Source organism: Vipera ursinii (genome assembly GCF_947247035.1).
Source record: "Vipera ursinii genome assembly, chromosome: 16".
NCBI lineage: Eukaryota > Metazoa > Chordata > Lepidosauria > Squamata > Viperidae > Vipera > Vipera ursinii.
The window spans coordinates 8,606,168-8,633,956 of NC_139529.1; the positions used below are offsets into that span (position 1 = coordinate 8,606,168).

Here is a 27,789-nt window from a genome sequence, read left to right on the forward strand (position 1 = left end):
AGAGAGAGAGAGAGAAGAGAGAGAGAGAGAGAGAGAGCGAGCGCCCTGCACTGACCCCAAGGGAACAGAATGAGTCAGGGTAACCATATTGAGCAGGAAATTACTCACAGACGCTGCGTTCCTGCCTCTCTATTCCCAAGAGAATCGGCCTTTTGTAAATGGTTCCTCTGTCAGTTGGAAAAAAAAATTGGTGGAGAGGAGATGGAAAAGGGGAGGGGGGAAGGCAGCTGAGCCCAGCACCTTCCTGTCCGTGGCTTCCCTTCCAGGCAGGAAAAGGGCTTAGCAATTCCTGCCTTTTTTTTCCCCCCCAAGCCCCAAACCGGCAAAGCAAAGCTTTAAAAAAATCTTTCATTTCACCTCAACACCCGCTCCTCAACCCCCACCCTGCCCCAGCTCCTTTATTTAAACTATTAAATTATTCTGTTATTCTGAAATCGGATGCTGGCCCTTCCCAAAACTTCCCCAAATTTAGAAGCCGGATTTATTTATCGATTTGTAAAAATTTATTAGCCGCCCATCCTTACTGCAAGATGAAAACTGGGGAGAGAGGGAAGGGAGCCGGGGAGGGGGGTAGGGGTCGAGAAGCGGGTGTAGAGGGGAAAAAAATTAATAAAACAGTTTTAAAAGCTCTGCACTGCATGTTTGGGACTTGGGGGAGGAAAAAAAGGCAGGAACGCTAAACCCTTCCTGGTTTTTTCCAGGCGTGGAATTTGAGAGTGGGAAGGCAATAGTTTTCTGGCCCAAGACTTGCGCCTGTTCACTGACCCCCCACGCCACACCCCACCCAGGGGTGGTGGAGCCCTGCTTTGGAAATGGGGCGGGGGGGGAACCCCACAAGAGACAGGGAGATGCTCTTGCTGAACAAAGGAACAAAGCCGTGGGCGGGAAGAAAGGAGCGCTGCCTGGGAATCAGAAGCCTACGCTGGGGGAGAGAAGGGAGGCCGTGCGCGGACTGCGGTGCCCCCAACAGGGGCTGAACGTGGTCCCTCTTTCGGGGATCTCCAAAGAGCAAAGGTGCTCCTGTCAGAAGGTCGCAAAAGGGGATCACTGACCCTGGGACGTTGCAACCGTCATAAACCTGAGCCAGTTGCCAAGAGTCCAAATTTTGACCACAGGGCCCTGAGGATGCCGCAACAGTTGTGTGAAAAACGGCCATAGATCACTTTGTACATTTGTCACTTTGAACAGTCGCCAAACAAAGTCAGGTCCACCTTTCTCAGGCAAAGCAGACAAGGCCAAACTGAACCCAGCTTAGAAGCAGAAGTGGGGCTCCTGCAATCCAACCTTTTTCATAAAATCGAGACATCGCCATTGCTAGGTGGAGCTGCAAGAACGCTTAAGGGAAACCCACCAGGAGTTTCTCCGAGGCTGCTGCAAAAATCCGGCGTCCTTCCAGAATACAAAACGACAGAGTCCTTGAAGTGTAACCACTTGTTTAGTAACCCTTCAAAGTTATAGCAGCATTGGAAAAAGTGGCTTAGTCCCATTTCTCCTCTTTGCAAGCGTTGCTGCGTCCTCAGAGGCACGCGATCAAAATTCAGACACTTAACAACTGACTCATATTTACGAGATTCCCTTTTGCCATCTTCTGAGGAGCAAAGTCAGTGGGCAAGCCGGCAAGGAAGGTCATAAAATGGGGCCAAACGTACTTCATTATCTCGCTTAGCAACAGAACCCTTGGAGTCATAGACCGAGGACCTGCCGCTGCATGGCAAAAGTCCGGCTAAAGGGACCGGGAAGCCGGGCGGGAATCCAGCCTCACCTCTGTGATGAACCGGATGCATTCGAGGAACATGTAGTCCTTGTGCTGCTCGTTCACCACCTTCTCGTCCACAAAGTGACGCGGCTCCAGGTTGGGGTGATCTGAAAACAGGAAGTGAAACCCTGGAGGAGATTTACTGCTCCGGCTTAGCACGGAAGTGGAAAAGAGAAAGAGAGAAGCAGGAAGAGGGGAAAGCCAGAGAGCAACGGAGGCAAAGGAAGAAGGAAAGAGAGAGGAAGAGGAAAAGGGAGGGGGGGCGGAGGACATGCCTGCTTACCAATCAACTGGGAACTTCCCCAAATGAAGGGGAGGAACTGAAAGTCGTCCAGACCCCAGACCCCCTGACTGCCAGCTGGCTCCATCCGATAGGTTTTCTGCAGCTTCCGCATCACTTCCAAGTACCTGAAACCAAATAAAATTGGATGGGCCCTGACCCAGCGGCAGCTCATCCTTTTATTACCCCAGTCTGCTACTGACACCCCGACAAAGCCAGAAAACAAACCTCCACACGGAAACACCCCACCACCACCACCCCCACACACACACACCATGGGGAGGAACAATGGAGTGACCAGAAGCTGAAGCAGAGGGAGAATCTGGGGAGGATTTGGGATCTCAGTCATAGCCGTAACGTGGGCAGAGCCTGGGGGCTGGACTAGAAGACCTCCAAGGTCCCTCAAAACCCTACTGTTCTATGTCCTCTGCTCACCCTTCGGGGGTGGCCTCCTCACTTTCCCAGGAAGCAGATCTTCTGCCTCTCCCCTTGCAGAAGGGCCCAAGAGGGAGGGTGCAGAAGTAAAACAGCATCAGCCCTCTGAGAACTTGTTCCAAAGCGGTGCTGTCAACCTCGGCCGCTTTAAGAGGCGTGGACTTTACCTGTTGAAGACTTTGAAGACGATGGCCAGCTGGTCGTCCACCCGGAGGACGCCGATTTTACAGAGGCAGCAAAGGAAGGCAGCAAAGGCCGCTTCGTGGCCTGTGGGGAGAAAGGAGATGCTCAGGATGACGAATGAAGAGACAGTTTGGTTAAGGCTAGAAGCCAGGAGACGGCGAGTTCTAGTTCCGCTTTAGTCATAAAAGCTGGCTGGGTGAATTTGGGCCAGTTCTTCTCTCAGCTGAACCCACCTCACCGGGCTGGTGTGGGGAAAAGAGGAAGAGGAAGGAGTATTAGGTATGTCCACCACCTTGAGTTATTTGGAAAAAATAATAAGAGATTGAAATAAATAATTAAAAAAATAAAATAAAAAGTCACTCTTGTTTGGGCTACGGAGAACTCAAGCCATCTCAGGTGAGGCACAGGTGAGATTGGAACTCTTTCAAAACTCATTATTTTGAGAACGCCTTAGAAAGAAGGTGCTTTGGGCATTTCTGCTTCCCCCCAGGAATTCCACTCTCTGTCTGCACGAGAGTGACCGGTGTGTTTCTCAATCTCTGCAACCCTAAGAGGCGGGGAGTTCAACTCCCAGAATTCCCCAGCCAGATCCTATTTTATTATACAATTGCATCCGTACTGAAGAGGATTGGAAGTAATATTTTCATGTTGTCTTTGTTTGTTTTTCCTTTTGTATCTGTGTTCTCTTTTTAAACTTTCCTTATGCTCCCTTCAAGTTGTAACCTTGTATTTTAATTATTCACTTCTGAAAGTTAGTAACAAAGAATTTAAAAATATATATATTTACGGAGCCTCTGCATGTGTCCAAATACATGGAGCTAATCTGGGTCTGTGAACCTCCGAATCTAATTTAACATTTCCAGAAAACTCAAAAAACGCTTCACTCAACGCGGTTAAACCTCGCTTTAGCTCTCTCGCTTGATGTCACACGAAACAACAAGCCCACTGGTGGGTCAGGCTGGCTGGAAATGACGGGGATTGTAGTCTAGGGCAAGAGCTACGAAAAAGGCACAGAAGGGAAAGTGAGTTTTGTGCGCGTGGGTGAGCGTGAATACCTCAGGTGATTCCTGCTCCCTCCAAGCTAAATTGGGATTTAGTTTCGAAGTACGAGGAACAAAACAGGAATTGGAGCTAAAGGTAACCAGGATGAGAGTGCCGACTGGTGGCTGATTGTGGCTTTACTGCGGGTTCTCTGGCAGTCTTGAATTTTTCATGCATTTTTTTTTTAAAAAAAGGATAAACTAGCTTTCCAAAAGGTCCTTCTTCGGCTCAGCAGCGGCTTAGAAGATGGGCAGCTGTATAAATGTTTTAAATCAATAAATAGATACCTGTGCCATAGTCGATGCGAGTGGAGTTGCCAACGGACTCTTTCAAGTACACAGCCACCTCGGGCACGGCTTCGGCTTGCTGTTTGGGGACGACAGTTGCCACCAAGGACTCTGCCCCCTACGGTTTAGCCATAATCAAGCAATTAGAGACCCCATCGTTGCAATCCCAGCCAAAGAATAAAACTACAAGCCGAGCGGGGGGCCCTGTCCAGCTATTATTCACAGCAGCCAACCCCAAGCGAACTACAGAGTTGTGGACTTCAGCCCCCGGCACTGCTTCTCATGGCATTTGCCTGTGGCTAAGGATTCTAGGAAATGGAGGCTGGGCAAGGGATCGTGTGGCTGGCTGAGGAATTCTGGGAACTGAAGTCCACAAGTCTTAAAGTTGCCAAATTTGTCCTCAGAGAATGCAAGCTGGCCACGGGACTGAAAATCCAGGTGTATAAGCTCACTCAACAACAAATCAGATTTTTTTAAAAAAACTTCTTTTGTTTTGCACGTGAGCCACTGAGCAAGTGTCCTTTACAACTCTGGCAGTCTCTTCGGCCTAAACTGACCAGCAAAGACAGGTTTACTTCTGACCCTCTCTCTTTCAGCTCCCCTCCAGCCTACCTGGTCCACTTTCGCATACCACGTCCGGAAAGCTTTGTTCCCAAAGCGAGACGGCTGATCCATTGGAGGCGTCTCATCGATCCACTGATCCAGCGTGTTGAGGAGCGTGACCAGCTTTTCAATGGGCTGTCGGGAAGAAAATACAGCCATCATATTGGCACACACTGTTTTGCCACGTTTACCACTTTATAAGATGCTAGAGAGGCCACACGTGGAATGCTGTGGGCAATTCTGGTCACAACACACACAAAGATAATGGGCACTATCCCTCAGAGCCCAAACACACAGCCAGTTTCTGAACCGTCTCCTGTTTCAACCGGTTCAAAAGCCCGTTTTGCTAAAGGCCTGTGGCTGCCTCGGTGTTTCCACCAGCCTCCCCAGGAACAGGGCAGCCCAGATACCTGTGATCTCTCCTTAAATCAATTTTTGCTGTGGTTGGATTAGCAGCCAAGATTGGTTTGCCTGCTGATCCGGCTCTCTGGTCTGCCTACAGCTGAGATCCTTGCCGTTTCTCTCTCTCTCTCTCTTTCTCTCTCCCCCTCCCTCCCTCCAAGGAAAGGAAGAAAGGGAAGCGCGTTTGGTCTGGTGGTGAAGATATTAGGTTAGAAACCAAGAAACTGGGATTTCCAGTCCTACCTTAGGTATGAAATCCTCCCTTGGATCTCAAGGCAAACCTGAGATTTTAGGAGACACATAATTTCTTCCAACCACATCAGGATAAATCTTAATGTCCATCGAGATAAAAGCTTTCTAAGCAGTGCGTTGTTTTTAATACAGATGTGCAAAACAGGGCTATTAGCTGCATTTATAAATTATAAATGCATAATCCTACATTTTTGTTTTGAATCTCTCCTTTTCTTTCTTCTCTAGAACTGGTCAGTCTGAATATTTCATAAACGGCATATTTCTGGAAGCTGAACCATCAGGAACCAGAAATTGTTCTACGTTGGATCACTCCAACACCAAATATGGTACCCATTTCTAATCTGAATTTGCAATCACATTCTGAATTAGGAAACAAAGTCATTTCCCCGTGAGGTGTACGTAAGTTTTCTAAACAGCTGGTAGTCAAACCAGATACACTGGAAGTGTCTGCCCAACTTGCTTAAGAAAAGACGAAATTGTGGGTGCTCCATCACTGGAGATTTTCAAAAACAGACTGGAGAACCATTTGCCTGGGATGGTGTGCGATTCCTACCATGAGCAGGAGGTGGGCTAGAAGACTTCCAAGGTAGGTCTTTTGCGTTCAGTCAGAGAGCAAAACAAGGCCTACCTCCGAGACTTTATATTCTGAGGTCAACCTCTTCCCCTTGATTCCTTCATTCAAGCTGAGGATGAAGCCCATGTAGTCAGCATACGCCTGTTTAAAAATACACACATTCGCAGAATGTCAGAACCAGCAGTATGGGCAAGTCCTCGGCTTACAACGGTTCATTCAGTGACCGTTCGAAGTTAACAACCGTGTCACTGACTTAACAACTGCAGCGATTCACCTGGCAACTGTGGCAAGAGAGGTCATAAACCGGGGCAAAACTCACTCTGCATCTACTGCCCGAGCCAAATAGTGCCAAGCAAAGCTTTTCACCCGTACCTGCGACCGTTTCCACTTGGCCATGTCAGGAACCATGTTGATTTCCTTCTTAGGGATGATGAACTTTTGGGACGGAGGAAGCTGTGTCTCCTCAGAGGCGTCTGGAAGAAGAAAAAGCAGTCAAATTGAAAGTTACAACTTCCGTCAGGGGGAGGAAAATCTCTTTAGAAGATTTTTAAATCCGTCTCTCAGTTGTGCCTCAGTGAGATGCAAGGGAAATACAGTCAAGAGGCAATAAATGCAGGAGATTAACTGTTATCACCGTGGAGTTAAAACCCTCAGGAACCTCGCTTTTAACTGTTCCGATGATTAAATCTGCAGGCAGGCAGAGATAAACGGACAGACGGTGTGGGTCCAGATGAAGTCAAGTGAACTTTTGAAAATAAGTGTTGCATTTCACCGAGAAAATCTTTTAGGTTTCTTAAGAAGGAGAGGAGAGAAAACCCAATGAAATCACTGCAAGCCCCCAATTTTGATAGCTCTAAAAGCATGAAGGAATGTGTATACAGGTAGTCCTCATCTTACAGCACTTCATTTAGTGACTGTTCAAAGTTACAACGACACAGAAAAAAGGGACTTGTGGCCATTTTTCACACTTAAGGATTGCAGCATCCTTGTAGTCATGTGATCAAAATTTGGATCCTTGGCAACTGACTCATATTTACGACCACTGCAATGTCCCAAGGTCACGTGATCCCCTTTTGCGACCTTCTGACAAGCAAAGTAATGGGGAAGCCTCATTCACTTAACAACCGTGTCACTAACTGAACAGGTACAGTGACCCACTTAACAAACTTATCTATTCCAACAAGCTGGCCTGGCCTGATGGATTTGGGTTTTAAAAATTTTTCACTCTATTGCTTTATTGTATTCTTACTTTATTGCTCTGTACACCGCCCTGAGTCCTCCGGGAGAAGGGCGGTATATAAAACAAACAAATAAATAAATAAATAAAAATGTGGCCAGAAAAGTTGTAAAATGGGGCAAAGCTCACTTAACAAATTTCTCACTTAATAACATAAATTTGGGCTCCATTGTGGTCGTAAATCGAGGACTACCTGTCTTACTGGTCACAGAGTATCAAAACCAACCAAAATAGAATATAACAATATGACACTCTAATACCCTACTTAATATAAGCAGTGATCAATACCAAATTAATTTAAGAATGCGATTAAGCAAAAATGCTTCAGACTTTGTATGCGACCCAAAAGGTTTGATGTGAGGAACCCCTTTTGCTTTTTTTTTTTTAGGGATTAATGCAACACAGCCTTAGAGATTAAACAGCACATCTCTCTCAAGACAGCATTTAATGATTGGAGGTTTTAGAAATTTCCACATTAAAGCCACCAGCCGTTTGTTTATACATGTGACACACTATTCATCTGTTTAAAAGGTTTCCTGTCAGTTCAAGCTACTAAGAAATCAATTAAACCGCAGAGGTTTTCCAGAAATGAAGATTTTAAGCTTCAAAGTTATGAAGAGTTATGCTTGGAAGTAGATTTCATAAATATGGAGGCCAAAACTGCCCCAGCTGAGATACGCACAATTTTAGTTCAAGGGCAGGACAGCTGATTTGCTGCCAATTTATTCGTATCCCAAGAGCCGACAAGTTGGGAAGAAACTGGAAAAATAACTCAAGGAGATAAGAATTCAAGCATCTTGCCCCCCTTACCCTCCATCATCCCAAAATACTACGTTCAAAATGTAGTCACTTGGCAACTGGCATGTATTTATGACTGTTGCATTGTCTCGGGGCCATGTGACCACCGTTTGTAATCTTCCTTATCGGTCAATTGCAAAAGGCAGCTTGACTGGAAATAACTGACACCCTGGGATGAGACCTGTAACACTCTAAAACATTAACAGCTAACCATCCCAGGTTGTTAGGAAGGATTTGCTAGGTGGACAAAACATCCAAATCCTGAATAAGCATTTGGCTGACTATGCAACAAACCCTAATAAACAAACAAGCGCCTGTCACATAATACCCCAGGCTTCACCACTGTTGATAAGAAAGATGGTCCCTGGAGACAGAAAGAAATGGAGAAGATAACCAACCCAAAGATTGGCAAATAGAAATAGAATGATTGTGGCAAAAGAAAGCAAAGGCAGGACCAATAAACGCCTTTGGTGCAATCCCAAAACAACTGAATCACTACTTGAACACCACAAGCACTGATAAAATCCTCACCAGTCAATTGCAAAAGGCAGCTTGATTTATAACATTTTACATCCTGCACTGTAATGCCATCGAACAACATCTGCCTGTTTTAGGTCCTTTGGAAGGACTCCATAGGTGGACAAAAACGCCAAATCAAGTCTGAATGTCTGGGTGTGTGAAGAACCATAATAATAATTTATTATTTGAAAACCCGAACCCCATCGGCATTGATGAATTCACCCTCGGTCAATTGCAAAAGGCGGCTTTGCTGGGAACAGCTGACATTCTGCAATGATATCTGCAACCCCATCAAACATCCACATCTGTCTTAATCCAGTTGCTTAGTAATAGGTGAAATGGCAAATCCAGTCTGAACATTACAAAACGTAATAATGTATTATTTGGACATTTGACTACTATCAGCATCGACACAGTCCCTGTCAGTCAGTTGCAAAAGGCAGCTTTGCTTCGAACAGCTTACAGAGTCCTCGAATTACAACAATTCATTTAGTGATCATTCAAAGTTACGATGACACTGAAAACAGTGATTCATGACCATTTTTCACACTTGTAACCATTGCAGCACCCCTACGATCATGGCGATTGAAATTCAGACACTTGGCAACTGACTCACATTTATGATGGTCGCATTGTCCCCTTTTGCGACCTTCTGACAAGCAAAGTCAACGGGGGAGCCGAATTTACTTAGCAGCCCAGTTACTAACTTAACAAGTGCAGTGATACACTTAGCAACCGTGGCAAGAAAAGTTTGTGAAATGGGGCAAAACTCACTAAACAAATGTCTCCCTTAGCAACAGAAAATTTGGGGCTCAGTTTTGGTCATAAGTCGAGGACTCCCTGTAACCGTAACCCCCTCAAACATGCACATCTGCCTATTAAGGATAGATGGGTGAATAAAACGCCAAAACCAGTCTGAACACCTGGCAGAGTGTGCCAGGAACCCTAATTCCCAGCCTTATTATTATGGGATGAGCCCATCCAGGCCTGAGACTTGCCCCCTCCCCAAAGAAGGAGCAAAGCCCCCTAGAGATAAGACCCCCCCCCACACACACACATTACTTTTCTTATTCTCCTCCCCCAGAGGAGCAAAAGACCCCCGGAGACCCCTGGCGCACGCGGGAGGGCGTTACGACGACCCTGCGAGGTAGGCCGCTCTGCTTCTTGGAGGGGAGGCGAAGTCGCCTTCCCCCGCCCTGCCCCGCCGGGGGGTGGGCAGGTTCTTCTCGGGGCTGGCCCTTACCCGGCTGTCGCTCGCTCTCGGCCATCTTCTCGGGACTGAAGAGAAACCGCCGCCGCCTTTCAACTCTCACCACCTGACGGGCCTGAGAGACCGCCGGCCCGTCATCTTGGAAAATGGCAACGCCGCCGCCGGCGAATAGGAAGACGCGAAGAAGAAGCCGCCGCGGCCATGTTTGTTAAGGGCACGCCATCTGGGGCCAGGGCGTCAATGGACGACGTCCCTTCGGCCATGTCGGCGAAGGGCAACGAAGCCGACAAAGGGAGAAAAGGCCGAGGGGCCACGGTTGCCTCTCTATACATACAGCACTGCATCGAGCGCATGACGTCACCACGTGCGCCTGTCTAGTTAAGACGTTACACTAGTTTGGCCTCTAGAGGGCGCTCCAATGATGCTGATAATTTTTCCTTACATTTATATATATATATATATATATATATATATATATATATATATATATATATATATATATGTATATATATATATATATGTGTATATATATATGTATATGTATATGTATATGTATATGTATATGTATATGTATATGTATATGTATATGTATATGTATATGTATATGTGTATATATATATATATATATATATATATATATATATATATATATATATATATATATATATATATATATATATATATATATATATATATAAACCAAGACAGCGAAGCCCAAATTTATATTATTATACTGATATTATGTTTGTGCATTGTATTGTATTGTATACCAGTAGTATAGTATTAGTATAGTATAGTTATTGCCTACCGTACAAGGTTCCATCCAAAAAAGGTGCCGGATCTCCGTTCTGGGCGTTCTATGACAAAAAAAGTATATTACAATACATTGCAATGCATTACAACATGTTACAATATATTAAAGCATAGCATAGTATTGTACTGTATATTGTATTCTATTCTATTATACATTACATTACATTATATCATAGCCAAATATACTATGCTATACTATTTATTTTAACTTGCATTATATTTATTGTATGATTATTGAATTTGCAAGCCACCCAATCATTAGTTGAGACAGGCACTACAGAAATTGAAGAAACAAACAAATATTTATTTGTTATGGATTTATTCCTTAGCCTTGGATTTGGCTTTTTCTCCAAGAACACATTTTTAAAAATTGTATCACCACCATGTCCATGCTGTTCTAATCCCAAGCTAAAATAAATTTGACTTTCATTTGTTCTTATTCCTTCATTCCGTGCAGAGCCCAGAGCAGTAAGATTGGGGCATTTAGCATACAGTTGCCAAGGTGCAAAAGCAGTGAGCTGGCAAAGTATTGGGAGTTCCTTTGGGCACAGTGTTTAAAATGCATAAACCGCCCTTCATTAAGATACAAAGACAATATACATCGCCATTGCAGGAAAAAAATGCTCAGGGTTTGTCTCAATTGCCTCTTTAAATCGTTTATGCCCTGTGGTTGATTCCGTTTGGAGTGGCCAGGCTTTGGTTAATGAATGAGTCATATTGATTCTTTCAAGGGTGCGGACTTTGGCAACTTGCAAAATAGACTTGAGGACAATGGCTCAGGTGGTTTTTTATCTTTGACCCACAAAAGAGCTGCCTTCCTTGCTAGCTTTCATTCACCCGTTGGATCCAGGTCCCTTTTGGGCATTACATAATCCACATCCCTGAATGCTGATCTCTTTAAGCATGCATCCATCCTTTGCTTCCACCGTCCTGCTCCCTCCTTGCTTTATAGTTGGAGCAGCCTTTCGCAACTTGGCAACCTTAAGATGCGTGGTTTCATCTCCCAAAATTTCTCAACCAGCATGATCCCGGAAATCACCAGACAATATGATTTAAGATGAGTGGATTTGCAAGAATGCTTGCTGGGGAATTCTGGGAGTTGAGGTCCACCCATTTTAAAATTGGCAAGGTTGAAAAACGTTTTAGTTAATGATGACTTAGCACGTTATACAACATTGTCTAAGTTTTCTTAATCCTCTCCTAAAAAGATCCACTCAGATTCTTTGGCAGTCTAACTGAGTGATTTGCCAATTCCTGCCCTCTCATTTTCTTTAAAAAAAATTGATTTATTGGAATATTATATCACTTAAGTACTATAATATAAGTACTATTCGGGAGATAGGGCGGCATATAAGTCCCAAAAATAAAATAAATAAATAATAAATAATATATTATGTTATTTTCTTTCAGTGGCATCTGTAGGGCACTGACTAGAGATGATGTAACATTCTATTGTTTGCCTGACTTAAAGACTAAGAGGAAAAAGATTTACATCAGCATTAATTATGATTTGCAATGACAGTATTAATAAACATGAGACTGTTTAACTTTTGCATCCAAAGCTAAATATAGTACCGTACAGCCTCAACCAAGAGCTGCCGATGACATCAAAAGATTTCTTGCCCAATAAAGCTGAATCCTTAACAGCAAGGATGGGGATGCGGTCGCTGCTCCTTGTTACGGTTTGTGCAGGTGAAGAAAAAGAGGGAACAGACCTAGCGCAACAGGCAAAAACAGCAAGAAGAAAAATAGAGGGGGGGGGGAAGTATGGGGAAAAAAAAGAGGAAAAAGGAAAGGAAAAGAAAAAAGGAAAAGAATGAAGAAAAAGGGAAAAAAGGGAAAATAAAGAGTATAAAAGAAGAAAAAGGAAAAGAATGACAGAATAAAAGGAAAAGGAGGAGGAAAAAGTGAATGAATAAAAGAGGAAAAGAAAAAAATAGGAAAAGAAAAAAAGGTAAAGAACGAAAGAAGAAAAAGAAAGAGGAAAAGGAATAAAAGGGGAGGGGGAGAGAGGAAAGGAAAATAACCTGATCTGGTTTCCAACGCCCTCCTTCCTTTGCTCCTAACTAATCTGACTCACTCCTAAACTTTCACAAGCCAAACTTCAAAGGTTTCTAAGACCCACTTTGCTCTTCCGGAGATCGCCTAGTGGTCTCCCATCCGCGCCTTAAAACTTGCTTCCAATCCCTTTGCATCGCGGGCGGGAGGGGGGACCTTGCCCTTCCCAAGCATGGCGAGACCTCCCGTGGCATGCCCGGGCCAAAGATGGTTGCGTCTGGGACTCCGCCCCCGCCCCCCACCCCCCCAGCAGCTGCAAATTCTTGTTGCAGCAGCAGCCGCGGGCGGGGCCGAGAGCCTCCAGGTCGGGCCGGAGCGCGGCTGCCCTCGCGGACTTGGCTCGGTGGGCAGGGCCTTGCGCGGGTTTTGCAAAAGCCCCGACTCTCCGCCGGCGCAATGCTCGCCTTGCTAGGCAGGAACATGGTGAGTCCTTGGCGAGGCTGCGCGGGCGCCCGGTTGGAGAAGCGCAGGCTGGCCGGGGGGTCCTGAGTGGGCGCTGCTGCTGCTGCTGCGCGGGCGGGGTGGGGATCGCGGGCAGGGAGAGCCCTCCGCCTCCCTCCGGCTTTGGAGACGGAGGGTCTCCGTTGACTTTCGCTTTTGCGCTTGAGAGATTGTCCAGCGAGGAAAACACAATTGCGTTTGCGCTTTTTTTGCGTTTTTCCTGCTTGGCACCACTGTTCTCTCTGTTTGGGTTGCAGTGCGGCCGGGTGCCTTTGGATCCTGGCCTTTTTCATTTTCATTTTTGTTTTTAATTTTTATTTTCTTGGAGCGGGGAGGACAAGAGGGGGTCCGCGAGCCTTTGGGTGGGACGGAATATTCTCCTTTGCAAAAGGACGGGCGTCCAGTCTCGACTCGTCCACTCCGGAGGAGGAGATTTTTCATTCCACCCCCTTTCAATAAAAGAGGGGAAACGTCTCACTTTGGGGGCTGTTTCCGACAGGGCTTTTGTTGTTGTTGTTGTTCCAGTTATGAATCCAGGAATAAGAAACAGATGGGCAAAATAGTTGCTTTTTTATTCAGCAAAAAATAACAAAAAGAATCGCAACAGAAAAAAAACAGGATCACAATTTTGGCAGCGGTTTGGGAACAAGTGGGGGGGGAGGCAGCTCTGACTTAGGTTCATTTAGTGAAAGGGGAAGCAAAAATTGAAAGAAGAATTCTGTTTTACAGTTAGTCCTAAAACAGCCCTTCTGATTCAATGTTTTTGGCATGGATTCCCTGGTAAGATAAATATTTCTATTTAGTTATGTGCTAAGTCTGGTTTTGGCTGCACTCTATCTGTCAGTGGAAGCAAATGCCACTGACCTCTCTCGGGTTTAATGCCCTGAAAGTTTGCACTGGCTGGCCTTCCTTTCTCCCTTTAATAATTAGCTGTTTTATTCAATGAACAAAGCGTGAAGGTGGAGCCTGCTTAATTAGCTTCCTCCTTCCACTGGACAGAGTCACTTCTGCTCATAATTGTAATAACTTTATTAGCACGACTAGTGTAACCGATGTCTTGCAGAGATGATAGTCCTCGGTTTACGACAGCAATAGGGGCCATGACATTCATCGTTAACCAGTGCAGTCATTAACCAAGGCACTGCATGACTACAACTGCTTTTGTAATTTTTCATGCCACGGCCGTTAGGCAAATGGCTGCATTTGTCAAGCAAATTGTGCAGAGGTTCAGCGAACCCAGCTTCCCTCCATGGACGCTGCTTGTCAGGAGCTGGCTAGGAGGGAAAGTCGTAAATGGAGATCCTGTGACCCCTGGACAGAGCAACCGGCATAAGTACATGTCAGTTGCCAAGTGCTTGAATTTCAATCAATGCACCTAAGTGCCAAGACCAACCGTAAGTCAAGCTTCTCATCACCCACATTTGGAAGGATCACAATTCGAGGAGCTGTGTAGGGCAAGACTTGCAATGGAAAATTTGAAAGCTCAGGGGCTGGTTAGACCCCCACCCTAATGAGCCCCCTTTGCAAACTGCAAGAGTTCGATCAGAGGCAGTCCTCGGCTTGCGACCGCAATTGAGCCCAACATTTCTAAGCAAAACATTTATTGAGCAAGCTTTGCCCCGTTTATGACCTGCCTTGCCCCGGTTGTTAAGTGAGTCACTGCAGGTGTTGAGTCAGTAAACACGGTTGTTAAGTGGATCTGGCTTCTTCCCCCTCGACTTTGCTCGTCAGGTCTCAAAAGGGGATCACGTGACTTCGGCACACTGCAACAGTCATGGATACCTGCCAGTTGCCAAGCATCCACCTTTTGGTCACGTGACCATGGGGGGGATGCTGCAACGGTGTGAAAAACGGTCATAAAGTCACTTTTTTTTTCAGTGCCTCAATCTGGCACTAAACGGACGGCTGTAAGTCAAGCATTCCCTGTGGAAGCAATCCTGTTGGATTTGATGTGTGTTTAGCTAAAGTAGTTGCGTTACACAACCCCGTTGACAGGGCCAGGTTCCTGGAAAACTTTTGCAATAGTAATTTTGCTAATTAGGCATTGGAGAGGCACGAAGCGCTAATGAGGGGTGTGCTTTAAGGAGGATGCTGAAACCGGGATTCTGCTTCCTGAAAATTCGCTTCCCGTGTATGGATTTTGTTTTCAGGCATTTTTATTGCCAGGCAGGAGGACTCCGACCGATTTCAAGCCCTCCGAATGGTGAGAGCTGCTGGGCATCAAAGCCGTGAGGTGGTGATTTGGGGAGCCAGGCAGCCAACTGGCACGGTTGGTTTCACTGGGTTGCTGCCCTGAGCAGAGGGTCAGACTGGAGGTCCTCAAGGGGACCCTTCCTCCTTTGATAGAGGCTCGCTCTCTATCAAAGGAGATTATTTCTTGCACGGACAAGCAAGGAAGCTGCAGAGCGAGTTGGTGAAAGAAGCACAGGGCAAAATTAACAACAACAAAAAAAAACAGTGGAGGAATCACACGCCCAGAGGCTGAACAGTTTTCCCACCGTTTCAAAAATCGTTTGGAAACTGCCGGGGAAAAACTGCAAAGTTGTTCACCGCGTCAGGTTGGCAAATAGAAACAGGTTGAACCTTGCTTTCAAAAATTGCACCTTGATCTGGAGAGAGATCGTAGAAGCAAAACTGGTTGGCTCTGTGGTGGCAAAAAAAAAGAGAAAAAAAATCTGATTTCCCCCCCCCTCCCAATTAAACTAATTTTATTAAATTTTGTGAGGAGGAGCTGGCTTCAAACAGTGGCACAGGGTGGCTAGATAGGATTTAAAATGGGGTAGGGTAGTTTTTAATCTTATTTAAAATTAATCTGTTCAATCTGTTAACAGTTAAACGTGTATAATTTTAATTTTTTTTCTATTTGCCTTTTTTATAATTCGTAAGCCGTCCAGCTTCACCTTAATAGGGGATATGGGCGGCACAAACATTTAGTAAATAATCAATAAATGATAATACAATAGAATACAAGCCTTGTATTGTTAATAAAATTTGATAGTTAGCAAAGAGGCTACCGAGCTCTTGGTTTTGAGCTTATAGGTACTGTAATTTACTTCCTCAGATGCCTGGGAAGGCTTTGGGTGTTTGTGTGTGCTTGTGTGATTAGTCAAATTACATAACAGGGCTGGTTGGTGCCAATTTTATTACTACAGGTAGTTCATCTATAAATAAATTAAGGTGGATATTGATTGCATTGCTTTTTTTCTAATTGCAACTGTGGATTAATTTTGCTTGTTAATTTCAGGTGGGATTAGGCAGTGACCCCCGTTAGAGAAGGGTGCCTTTAAAACAAAACGTTCGTACCTGTCTTTTAGTTGGCTTTCTCCAGGCTTTGGCTGATCAATTACCAAAGTAAATAATTAGCCGGAAGTAAAATATATAAGCATCAAAGCGGGATTACTGTTATATCAAGAAATCTTTTAAAGGTTGGCTTGTTTTGTTAGGGGATTATTTGGGGGGGCTTTCAGATACGTGGCAGGGAAAAACAGTGTTGGCATGAAGAACAGAGAGAATTGCTTTGTGCCCCCTTGGTGGAGAAATCGTGGTGAGATACAAACTGGACATTTTGGCTTATATCAGCTGGTCGATCTGAAGAATTTGAGAAGAAACCATGATCTGGGTTGAAAACTACAGGCCTTGGGGTGGCATTTGCGTCTTTCCCAGTTCTAAGGGGCTGCCCCAAAGAAGAGGGGGAGGGGGTCAAGCTGTTCTCCAGAGCACCTGAAGGCTGGACAAGAAGCAACAGATGGAAAGTAATCAAGGGAAGATTCAACCTAGAAATCTCCTGAGAGTGAGAACAATTAATCAGTTGCCTCCAAAAGTTGTGGGTGCTCCATCACTGGAGGTTTTTAAGAAGAGACTGGACAGCCTCTGAAATGGCCTGGGGTCTCTGAGGTCCCTTACATCTCTGTCAGTCTGTTAAGACCGTTTGTGTTTTGAAAGGCGAGCAAGTGGCATCTCTTCCTTGCCTGCCCGCTTTTCAGAATCCAAAGTGGAAGTTGGCAGTCTCCCTCAGCCCTCATGCTGCTCAGGGCGTGAAGCCCAAAGGGTCGCCTACCACGTGATGCGGGAAAGGTGAAATTTACCAGAGAGAGAATCTTAGCACCAAAATGATCCTGTTGTTTCTGAATTCTTTTTGCATTTCTACGAGTGCTGACCAGCTTCAGTATTTCTTGCCCTGCTCACCTTAACTGCTGAGTATGGATTTTGCAGCACGTTGTCAGACTATTTCATCGATAGGTTAGGAAACGTTCGGTGTGTTAAAGGGACAAAACAGACCCTAACCTGAAATGAGAGACAAGAAAAAAAAAAGACAAAAATGAGAAACCAGGAAGAAACCAGACCACAAATAAGAAAAATATATATATACAGACTTCTGTCTTCCATACTTTCCTTGTTCCAGGCAAAGCCGTCCACCTGGTTGAAGCCGGTGGCGTTACGGAAGCTGCGAGGTCGCTACTTGACCCACCAGGAAGGCCTGCCCCACCTGCCCGTCCCTCCCCTGCAGCAGACTTTGGATCGGTACCTGTTAATGCTGGAGCCCATCATTAGCGAGGAGGAACTCAGCCACACCAAAGATTTGGTGCGGGATTTTCGGAAGCCAGGCGGCGTCGGAGAGCGGTTGCAGAAAGGGCTGGAGAGAAGAGCTCGGAAGAACGAGAATTGGGTAGGTGGGACCCCGGGCCCTGGGGGGATCCAGGTCAGGGTTATCCCACAGGTGCTTTTTCCGGGAGGCAACTGAATTTCCTTGATTATTCCTTGCTTCGCTTCTCATCCAAGAAGCTCCTTTGGCTCAGAGCTGAAGAAGCTTCCAGGATGAGAAGCAAAACGTCTTCAAAGGCAAACGAGAAAGCCCAGTTGCCTCTTGAAAAAGCACCTTTGGGGTTTTAGAGATCCTTTCTGATCAGTAACTGTGAGAGGGACCTTGAAGTCCTAGTGGACAGTCACCTAAATATGAGCCAGCCGTGTGCAGCGGCATCCAAAAAAGCCAACACAATCCTAGGCTGCATTGTCGGAAGGACAGGATCAAGATCATGTGAAATTCTAGCACTGCTTTGTAAAACCTTAGTAACACCACCAAGCTCAGAGAGCATCCAGGACCACACAGTCCTCCTGCTGCTCTCCTGACATCCCACTCCTAGCGCTGATGATGTTCCCTAGTTGGGTCATGAAACGTCTGCAAGAAAACCACCCAGCTGAGAGGGCACCCAAGGCCTCTCTTGAGCCACAAATATTCTGTTGATACGTCGGTGCTGCCACTCATTGCATGCTCTCCCTTCTCAACCGAGCTTTCAGATTGGTGGCTGAAAACAGCATATCTGGAGTATCGGCTGCCGGTGGTCATCCATTCCAGTCCTGGCGTGGTGCTGCCCAAACAGGATTTTCTGGATCGGCAAGGTCAACTAAGGTGAGCCTCCTTAGTTTTGTGGTTGGACCTCATTGCTGCCCAAGTCCACTTGCAGAGGGGAAAATTGCAGTTTTTCAAGCAGGGCCTTCCAAGGGGGTGTGTGGGGGTCCTTGAGATAAGGTTGGTCCCCACCTTGCCGCTTTTTCGGAAGGCCCTGTAACTTTGAGCGGTCAACTAAATGAAGTGTGGGTAAATGGGGGTCTGCCCGCACAGTCTTTCAGTCGCTTGACGGTACAGTGGAAAGCTGCTGCTTGTAGAACCCAGGGCGTTTCGAATCCGGTTCTTCTTTCAGAGCGGAAGGCAACCTCCTCGTAGTATGTATTTTGGATGCCGCTGGTTTGCAAATCATTAATTTTTGTATGTTTGTTTTAATCCTCCCTGTACACCGCCCCGAGTCCTCCGGGAATAGGGCGGTATATAAATTTAATAAAATAAATAAATAAATCTAACTGCTGCTAGTATTTTTATCTTTCCTCTCTGGGCTGCCCCTGATTGAGAACGCCAAAAAAAAAGGGCAAGGGGGTGGGATATTTGATCTTTGCAGAGGAGGGGGGTCACCTTTCCCTCACTAGCCCCCCAGCTCCCTTTCAGCTTTCCTCTCCTTCTGGACTGGCTTTAAAAATAGCAGCCAATGCAAGGGAAGAGCCAGCGGTGAGGGCATCAAAAAGGAATTTTCCTTCCGCTGCAGCGTTCTTCCCTTCCCTGACAGGCCCAGCTCCAATTGGCAGCAGGGATGGACGCACACACACACACACACGCACACACGCACACACCACCTAGCCGGGCCCTCTCTCCCAGCGAAAGGTCACCCAGACAGCGGGGTGCTGCTTGGGCATGGCTAGAAAAAAGCTGAGGGCATTTTTTGCAAACAGGCAGGCATTTTTCTGGGGGAAAGGAGCTCAGCCTCTCGCTTCCAGCCTTTCATTGTTGACTGGGGGTGATGGGAGTGGCAGTTCGAGAGATCCAGAGGTGTCATGTCAAAAAATCTGGAAAAATATTTGGATACCGTAGGGATGGATAAAATCTTAATTCACAAGTTAGAATCCTGTCTAGGTTACAAAAAATAAATAAATTACACTGCTTGGAATAGCTCATCTGTTGCAAAAGTATCTGGAGCCTTGGGCGGGCGGGGGGGGGGGAAATCTAGTGGTCCAAAGTTCCAAAACTGCATGCAGACTGAGTTTAACTAACAGAATAACAGAGTTGGAAGGGAGCCTGCAGGTCTTCTAGCAGGAGACTCCATACAATTCTGGACAAATCCAATCTTTCCTTGAGAACCTCCAGTGTTGGAGCATCCGCAACTACCGGAGGCAAGCTGTTCCCAAATTTTGGGAAACCGCTGTCCTAACGATGATGGCAATCATATTACAGTAGCAGCCTCTCCTGGGAGCGTTTGTCCCCATTGACCTCTGCGGAGATTTCAGCCAAACAGCCCCGTTCCATTTGGCAGAGTGTCTCAGGCTGTTGTCACATCGGGCAGCTGAGCTGGGTGGCTTCCTCCACCCCAGCCTGAAACCAGAGAGCCCCTCGCCTCCCGCCAAGCCCTCCTGACCTCTTTGCTTGTGACTCCTTCAGGTTTGCAGCCAAGATGATCGAGGGGGCTCTGGACTTCAAGACGATGATTGACAAGTGAGTTGGAAGGCCTTGTTCGGTCTCCGAGGGGCTTAACGTCCTTTGCGTTCATTCCGTGGCAAGGAAGGTCATTAAATGGGGCAAAACTCACTTAGCGGCAGAAATTTTGGGCTCGGTTGTGGTCGTAAGCTGAGGACTGCCGAGAGTTGCTCTGCTATCCCTGTAGACCTTGCAGCTAGTAAGACACGAAGGACGTCTGCCACATGTATGTGATAGCTCAGTTGCTGGAATTTTTATCATCCCTGTCGTGCCCACTGCCTGGCCTGCAGCTCTTCCTCCTGTCTGCCTAGGCCGTTCCCGCAGACTCTTAACCCCTGACGAAGAGTCCGGTTTAACCAAAAAAATGAAGCCTATTGTTTCCCCTCTTCCGTGCTTTTCCCCACCCCTTGCAGCTGCCCCAAGCAAACTCTTTTCAAAAGCGTTTCCAAATTCCAGATGTTTGTAGCATCGACACGATCGTCAGCCATGTCTCACTAGACACCTTGTTTCCTGCTACTCTCTCTTTCACCTTTTTTCCCCCAGCGAAACTCTACCTGTGGAATATCTCGGTGGGAAGCCTCTTTGCATGAACCAGTACTACCAGATCCTCTCGTCCTGCCGCATCCCGGGCCCCAAACGCGACTCGGTGGTGAACTACGCCAAGGGGAAGAAATCGCCCACCCACATCACCGTGGTTCACAACTTTCAGGTAGGCAGGTGACCCTTTGAACTTGGTTTTCGTTTCTCGCAGGCGTTTCACGACCCAACTAGGTAACATCATCAGTGCAGGTGGATCTTGCTCCCGGTTTGTGTAGAGCAGCTCTGAGTTTGGTGGTTTGCCTGCAGATTTTTTTATGACCCAGCCAGGTAACATCACCCCAGTTTATCCTTTGTTCTTTTATGGTGTTTCATTCTTTTAGTCATCAGACAGATGTTCCTTTATCCGACTGGGAAACAACATCAGTTTGACAGAATGTGGTTCCCTGTTTATATAAGATTAAACAGAGTTTCGACTGGGAAACTGAGCATCCTAGACCAAAAATGCTAAAGAACTCCTGGAAGCCTGACGCTTCAAGGAATCCACCATCAACGGGCACATGGAATAAATCACATGTACCCATCGTTCAAATGAAAAGCCAAAAGAAAACAAAAAAAAAGCAAAACTCCACCTTCCAGCAATCAGTACCCAGATAAGCAGGTTTAATACCAGACCAACCATCAAGCAGTGAACAATACCCCCATCAAAGAACTACCAAGAAGAAAACAACACACGCACACCCCACCACTTATATATAAACAGACAGCAAACACACCACTCCCTGCTAGCACCGATGATGTTACCTAGTTGGGTCACGAAATGACTGCAGGAAAACACTACATGCCTCGGTCGTTAAACAAATGGTTGCAAGTTGAGACCTCCCTGCACTTTCAAAGCAGAACAAGCCTAGCAACAGGAATAGAATAATACAGAGAGGAGAGTTCAAGGATTTGGGGAGATAGCCTTTTTTTGTAACATTCTTCCCCCTGCCCTCCTTAAATAAATAAAATCAAGATAGAAATAAGTTGCCTATTTATTTGCCGTTTAACTGTAGTAAATAACAATTTGCTAATTGATCCCTTTGTTTCTCCTTTTTCCCCAGTTCTTTCAGCTGGATGTTTACAGCAGCGACGGGAGCCCCCTGACCACCGATCAGATTTTTATCCAGCTGGAGAAGATTTGGAACACATCCCTTCAAACCAACAAGGAGCCCATCGGGATTTTGACAAGCAACCATCGCAACAGTTGGGCCAAAGCCTACAACAACCTCATCAAAGGTCAATACCCACCCCTTAGTCCCGGGGAGACCCCACATGGGTTACCGTCAATTGCTTGTCATGAACAATCCCTTCCGGCACTGTTGTGCTGTGTGTGTTGGTGTCTTCCCGGCTGATGGAGCGCTTCCTCCCTTTCTAGACAAAACGAACAAGGAATCGGTGCGCACGATTGAGAAGAGCATCTTCACCGTCTGCTTGGACGCCTCGGTTCCTCGGGTCTCAGACGACGTTTATAAGAGCCGAGTGGCTGCCCAGATGTTGCATGGAGGAGGGAGTCGTTGGAATAGTGGAAACCGCTGGTTTGACAAAACCCTCCAGGTAACTCGGCAAGGGTACACCTGCCCCCACCTTGTCTAAAACTTTGGGATGAGTTGTGAGATTTTTGTGGAGACACGGGGAAATTGTGGGTGCTCCATCACTGGAGGCTTTCAAGAAGAGACTGGGCAGACCTTTGTCTGGAATGGTGTAGGGCAGGGGTCCCCAACCTTGGCCACTTTATGACTTGTGGACTTCCAACTCCCAGCATGGCTGGCTGAGGAATTCTGGGAGTTGAAGTCCACGAGTCATGAAGTGGCCACGGTTGGGGACCTTTGGCGTAGGGTCTCCAGCTTGAGGAGAGGGTTACGTCCCTTAGAGCTCTAGGAGTCTATGATTCTAAAAGAGTAAAATATCAAGAAAGAAAGAAAAGCCATGTATTGCAGCAACAGAGCCAACAAACCACGATTCCTTATTTGGGCGCCTGTGCCCAATTTCATCTGGATTTTTCCTTGCAGTTTATCGTGGCGGAAGATGGATCCTGCGGATTGGTGTACGAACACGCTCCATCTGAGGGCCCCCCCATTGTGGCTCTGCTGGATCACATTGTGGAGTACACGTAAGGCAGCTTGGCTTTGAGACAGCTTTATTTTCTTTCTCCTGGCAACCGATCCAGGAGGGTCTTCGAATAAGCCAGCATGTCTTTGTTGGGGGAGATTCACTCTTCAGTCAATAGTTCCCTGCCTTTTCAACACGTGAATCCCCGATTCTCTTTCTTTAAAAAATCCATTTTCCCCGCTATGTTTCAATTATATCCTTGCTGCTTTTGGTAGAAAGAAGCCAGAGCTTGTAAGATCCCCCATGATCCCATTACCGATGCCAAAGAAACTACGGTTTAATATCACCCCGGAAATCAAGAACGATATTGAAGACGCCAAACAGAATCTCAACATGTGAGTAATTCAGTCGTGGGCGTATGTTGTAAAGGATCCTTCAGGAGCCCTTGTGTGATCCGTTTTCTGTCCTTTTTCTGCAGCATGGTGCAAGATCTGGATATCAAAGTGACCGTATTCCACCAGTTTGGGAAAAATTTCCCCAAGTCAGAGAAGATCAGTCCGGATGCTTTTATTCAAATCGCTTTGCAGTTGGCTTATTACAGGTGAATAGGGAGCTGGGTTCGGTTTTCCCAGGTCTGGTGATCTGAATGGCTTGGATGGATTTATTATGTTATAGAATAAGCGGGCTAGAAGGGATCTTGGAGGTCTTCTAGTCCAACCCCTGCTCAGGCAGGAAGCACTATACCATTCCAGACAAATGATTGTTCAATCTCTTCATAAAAGCCTCCAGTGTTGGAGCACCCACAACTTCTGGAGGCAGGTTGTCCCACTGATTAATTGTTCTCACTTTCAGGAAATTTCTCCTTAGTTCTAGGTTGCTTCTCTCCTTGGTTAGTTTCCATCCGTTGCTTCTTCTCCTGCCCTCCTCCTCCTCCTCGCATCTGGTGGGAGGGGTGGATTTCCTTGAACAGCTGGTGGGCCACTGTAAGAACACATCCAAGTCTAATCTAGCAGGGCCCTTCTTATATTCTTAACCAGCTGTCCAAGAGAGCCCGCCAATCTCCCAGCAGATGTCTTCAGAGGTGGCCCACCTGCCGTCAAGGCCAAGAGTCCCGGATCCCCGGCCCCTTCCATGAATTGCTCCTTCCCTTTTCGGAAGCCAGTTTTACGTTAGGGTGGGGGAGGCCTTCATTTCATCTTCCCCGTGTTTGCTTTTGTTTCCGTGTTTGCATTTTTAGGATGTATGGGGAGCTTTGCTCCACGTACGAGAGCGCCTCGCTCCGCATGTTCCGTCTCGGGAGGACAGACACCATTCGCTCGACCTCCGTGGACGTGCTTAAGTTTGTACAGTCCATGACTGCAGACAACATACAGGTAAGCTACTCAGCATCCATGTGTTCATCCGTTACGCCTGTTTTCTGGAATCCTTGAAGTTCTCAATGGTGAGAACGTCCATTTTTCTAAGCATGGCTAGGTGGGAGAAGAGACCGTCTCTTGCAGATGATAACAGAATAACAGAGTTGGAAGGGACCTTGGAGGTCTTCTAGTCCAACCCCTTCCTGCTCAGGCAGGAGACCTTATACTATTTCAGACAAGTGGCTTTCCAATCTCTTCTTAAAAACCTCCAGTGTTGGAGCATCCACAAATTCTGGAGGCAGGTTGTTCCACTGGTTAATTGTCCTCACTGTTCAGAAGTTTCTCCTTAGTTCCAGGTTGCTTCTCTAGTTCATTACTTTCCATCCGTTGCTTCTTTTCCTGCCTTCAGGCGCTTTGAAGAATAGCTTGACTCCCTCTTCTTTGGGGCAACCCCTGAGATACTGGAACATTGGCTACCATGTCCCCCCTCGTCCTTCTCTTCATTAAACTAGACATACCCAATTCCCGCAACTGTTCTTCATGTTTTAGCCTCCAGCCACCTAATCATCTTTGTTGCTCTTCTCTGCACTCTTTCTAACCATCTGTTGACACACTGGAAGATGTCCTGCACTTGTAATATTTTGCAAATCTCCACCATCTTTCTGAGGGTTGCGTTTTGCGGCTGTTTCTTCCTTAGAATCAGCAGAAGGCAGAATTGTTGAGACGAGCCACCCAAGCACACCGAAGCTATACGGACATGGTGGGTATTATTATTATTATTACCCCTCCCTTGCCCTCACAGTGTCCCTTTCAGTGGCAAACCCCTGAGCAACGATGACGTTCCCTTGCGGGCTCCTCTCTCTTTCCCGTAGGCCATAAGGGGAAACGCGATTGATCGTCATCTTTTGGGCCTGAAGCTTCAAGCGATCGAGGATCTGGTGAGCATTCCTGAGCTCTTCATGGACACCGCCTACGCTGTGGCCATGCACTTCAACCTCTCCACCAGCCAGGTGAGCTGGCGTTGCCGTGGATCGGGCCCTTGGGGGTTGGGTCTTTCGGCGTTATCGGGTGCTCACGCACGGCCTCCAAGCCTTCCCTCATGGTGGGTTTTTGGACGTTTGCAGATGGTCCTTGTCTTTTGACCATAATGGAGCTTGCCCATCATGGTTTTAAGTGGTGATGGTCGTACATGGGGTCAACCGGCTTGAGGGGGTGGGAGAGAAGGACTCCCAATTTAAATCATCCGTGTTTCTTTATTTACTTTTAATTTCCTATCCTGCCTTTATTATTTTTACAAATAACTTGAGGCAGCAGGCCTATCCAACACACTTCCTCCCCCCATTTCCCCACTACAACAGCCCTGTGAGGTGGGCTGGGCTGAGAGGGATTGACCCAGTTACTCAGCCGACTTTCGTGCTCAAGGCGGAACTAGCACTCGCCGTCTCCTAGTGATTGGCCCAGGATCATCCAGTTGACTTTCATGCCTAAGTTGGGACTTGAACTCACCATCTCCTGGTTTCTAGCCCGGTACCTTTAACCACTAGACCAAATTGTCCTCCCGGCAGGTTCCCGCCAAGACAGACTGCGTGATGTGTTTTGGCCCGATGGTGCCAGACGGCTACGGCGTTTGCTACAACCCCATGGAGGAGCACATCAACTTTGCCGTCTCAGCCTTCAACAGCTGCAGCGAAACCAACGCTGCCCGGATGGCCCATTACTTGGAACAGGCCTTGCTGGACATGCGGCTTCTGCTCCAGTCCGCCCCCAAGTCCAGACTTTAAGAGGGGGAAGTCCTGGAGAGGCGAACTACCTGCTCAACTGTCATCTGGGTGGGCTTTATCCTGACCCTGGACTCCCCGAAAGACGGAAGGCTTTCTGTTGTTGCGCCGAGTTTGCGGGAGGGAAATGAACTCCGCCACTCAACAGGGGAGATAGGCCTGCCTCGCCCGCCTTCCTCTCCCTGCTCACCTTTCCTCCGTTCGCATCCGTCTGTGCCTTTAAGAGCAGGGAGAATGGGGAGGGGGCTCCTGAACTGAAGGGAATCTTGGTTGGATGCTGGGTTGAAAGAGAAGGTCGTGGCTCAAAGCCTCCTGAGAATTTGAGCCCGGGATTTTGCACAATGTTTGTTCTCCACGTGAATATACAAGTCAGTTTCATAGCGTCAGTCAGTATGGTGGGTTTCATGATAGAGCCATTTTGTTGTCCGATGATAAAAGTTTGCTTCCCCTTCTTTCTTCTTCTCCATCATCATCCTTTCTCCTCCTTCTCCATCGTTATACCTTTTTGTTGACTTGCTCACAACCCTTGTCACACGCAGGGTCCAATTTGGGCCTCATGCAAGTCCTAGTTAACCCATCCACCTTGCTGGGTTACCTGGGCCAATGGCGGATTCTTTGATCTGACAAAACTGGTCCAGAGTTGTCTTGCTAGAGTTGATATCATACTGAGGAGCATTTGAAAATGCCAATATTGTGTTTTAAGTTTCTAGGATGGGGAAAAACCAAGATGCAGCTTTTCTTTTTCCTTTCCTTCCTTCCTTCCTTCCATTCCTTTCCTCTCTTCCTTCTTCCGTGTCTCCTTCCTTCCTTCCCTGCTGTGCTACCAACACAGCTCGGTGGCTAACGTGTCGTAAGAGAATTCAGAGTGCCAAACTAAGATTTGGGTGATGACTTCCTTCCAGAAGGATGAGGGAAATACTCCCCACAGGCAGCATTTGCCAGGATGTTCATGAGATCCGGCGACTTGATGGAAGCGCATTAACCGAAACTCTTCAGTCACAGAAGTGCCTTGTATTGCCTGCTCCCAGGGATAAAATGTAGTGGTTTACAAGTTGTAAGTTGATAGGTTAGCTTTAAAGTTTTTAACGTGCTGTACATTGAAAGGCAAATGTGGTGGGTAATTTTGAATACAGCTTTTAGAACAGTGTTTCTCAACCTTAGCAGCTGTAAGATAGGTGGACTTCAATTCCCAGAATTACCCAAGGGAATTCTGGGAGTTGAAATCCATCTATCTTACAGCTGCCAAGGTTGAGAAACAACGCTTTAGAATGTTTTTTTTAATAAATATGTAAAAGTAATGAAAATTAGAGACAGGACAAGGATGATCCCATCCTCTGTTTGTGCCACATTCGTACAACATGCTAAGCTTGCCAGGTTCAGCCTTGTTTTGAGTACTAGCAACCGTTCCTGTTGTCTGAATTCAACCTGTCAGGTTCATCTTTGCTTTTCGGCGTTTCCGTGCTCAGCATATGGGTTAATTCGGGCACTCCTGAAATAGGAAGAATCCCAGGAGCCCCAAATATGGTGCCAGCTAAGAATTCGGGGAAATGTTTTTTTTTTTAAAAAATACTCCTGAAAAATCCTATGGAAGCTGGTCAAGCAAGTTTTAAGGTCTTAAAGCAGCCAAAATGTTGCCTGTCCTCATATTCTCCTAATGCTACAGAGATTTTGCACTGTTTAGCGAAGAATTGCCAAATTCTTGCTTGTTCGGTTTTGTAGCACTTTGGCCCAATGCTTGTGATTGGACTGTAAATTGTATGACGCGGATTTTTGGCAAGATGTCTTGCTCTGAAAAAGGCAGAGGCATGGAGCTATATAATAAACATATCCCAATTAAAAGACAGGAAAAGAACGTTGTTCAGATCTTTCTTTCCTGAGTGAATGCAGTCCTCGGCTTACGTGGATGCTGCAAAGTGCAAGTCCCTTTTTTCAGTCCCGTTGTAAATTTGAACCGTCACTAAACTGTTTTAAGTCAGGGACTGCCTGTACTGTCTTTGTAAAAAAAAAAATGTCACTTGTACTAAATGGGGAAAAAAAATAGTTCTGTAAATGTTTGAAAGTCAGATGCACCCCACCGCCCTGAAGCATCCCAAGCAAGGCTAACTTCTGATCGACACTGGC

At 46.5% G+C, this 27,789-nt stretch overlaps 2 protein-coding genes across 5 annotated transcripts in view; one reads left to right on the forward strand and one right to left on the reverse strand.

Annotated features, from left to right (window-relative positions):
* PTPA (protein phosphatase 2 phosphatase activator) overlaps window positions 1-9,728 on the reverse strand; it is an 18,822-nt gene extending 9,094 nt beyond the window's left edge. The window contains exons 1-8 of one of the 2 annotated variants that reach the window (XM_083375378.1): window positions 9,611-9,728; window positions 6,186-6,286; window positions 5,868-5,954; window positions 4,595-4,720; window positions 3,983-4,100; window positions 2,639-2,738; window positions 2,040-2,164; window positions 1,763-1,863 (exon numbers count right to left, since the gene is read on the reverse strand). In XM_083375378.1, coding sequence (XP_083231504.1) covers window positions 1,763-1,863; window positions 2,040-2,164; window positions 2,639-2,738; window positions 3,983-4,100; window positions 4,595-4,720; window positions 5,868-5,954; window positions 6,186-6,286; window positions 9,611-9,635 — 783 coding nt within the window. In that variant the 5' untranslated portion in view covers window positions 9,636-9,728. Of the gene's footprint in view, window positions 1-1,762; window positions 1,864-2,039; window positions 2,165-2,638; window positions 2,739-3,982; window positions 4,101-4,594; window positions 4,721-5,867; window positions 5,955-6,185; window positions 6,287-9,429; window positions 9,443-9,610 lie in introns of those variants that run through there. The other variant, XM_083375379.1, reaches the window with a different exon arrangement.
* A 2,480-nt stretch (window positions 9,729-12,208) lies between these two features.
* CRAT (carnitine O-acetyltransferase) lies at window positions 12,209-27,226 on the forward strand. 3 transcript variants are annotated; one of them, XM_083375375.1, is made up of 14 exons: window positions 12,209-12,871; window positions 17,292-17,555; window positions 18,178-18,296; window positions 19,872-19,925; window positions 20,451-20,616; window positions 21,548-21,722; window positions 21,862-22,040; window positions 22,496-22,596; window positions 22,811-22,930; window positions 23,014-23,136; window positions 23,773-23,908; window positions 24,588-24,650; window positions 24,763-24,900; window positions 25,456-27,226. In XM_083375375.1, exons 1-14 carry the CDS (start codon window positions 12,641-12,643, stop codon window positions 25,669-25,671), a joined length of 2,085 nt encoding a protein of 694 aa, XP_083231501.1. In that variant the 5' UTR covers window positions 12,209-12,640; the 3' UTR covers window positions 25,672-27,226. The 3 variants fall into 3 exon arrangements, with proteins under 3 accessions (XP_083231501.1, XP_083231502.1, XP_083231503.1); XM_083375376.1 differs by having other exon boundaries at window positions 24,763-24,828; XM_083375377.1 differs by lacking the exon at window positions 12,209-12,871 and having other exon boundaries at window positions 17,531-17,555; window positions 18,185-18,296.
* Window positions 27,227-27,789: the final 563 nt, after the last annotated feature.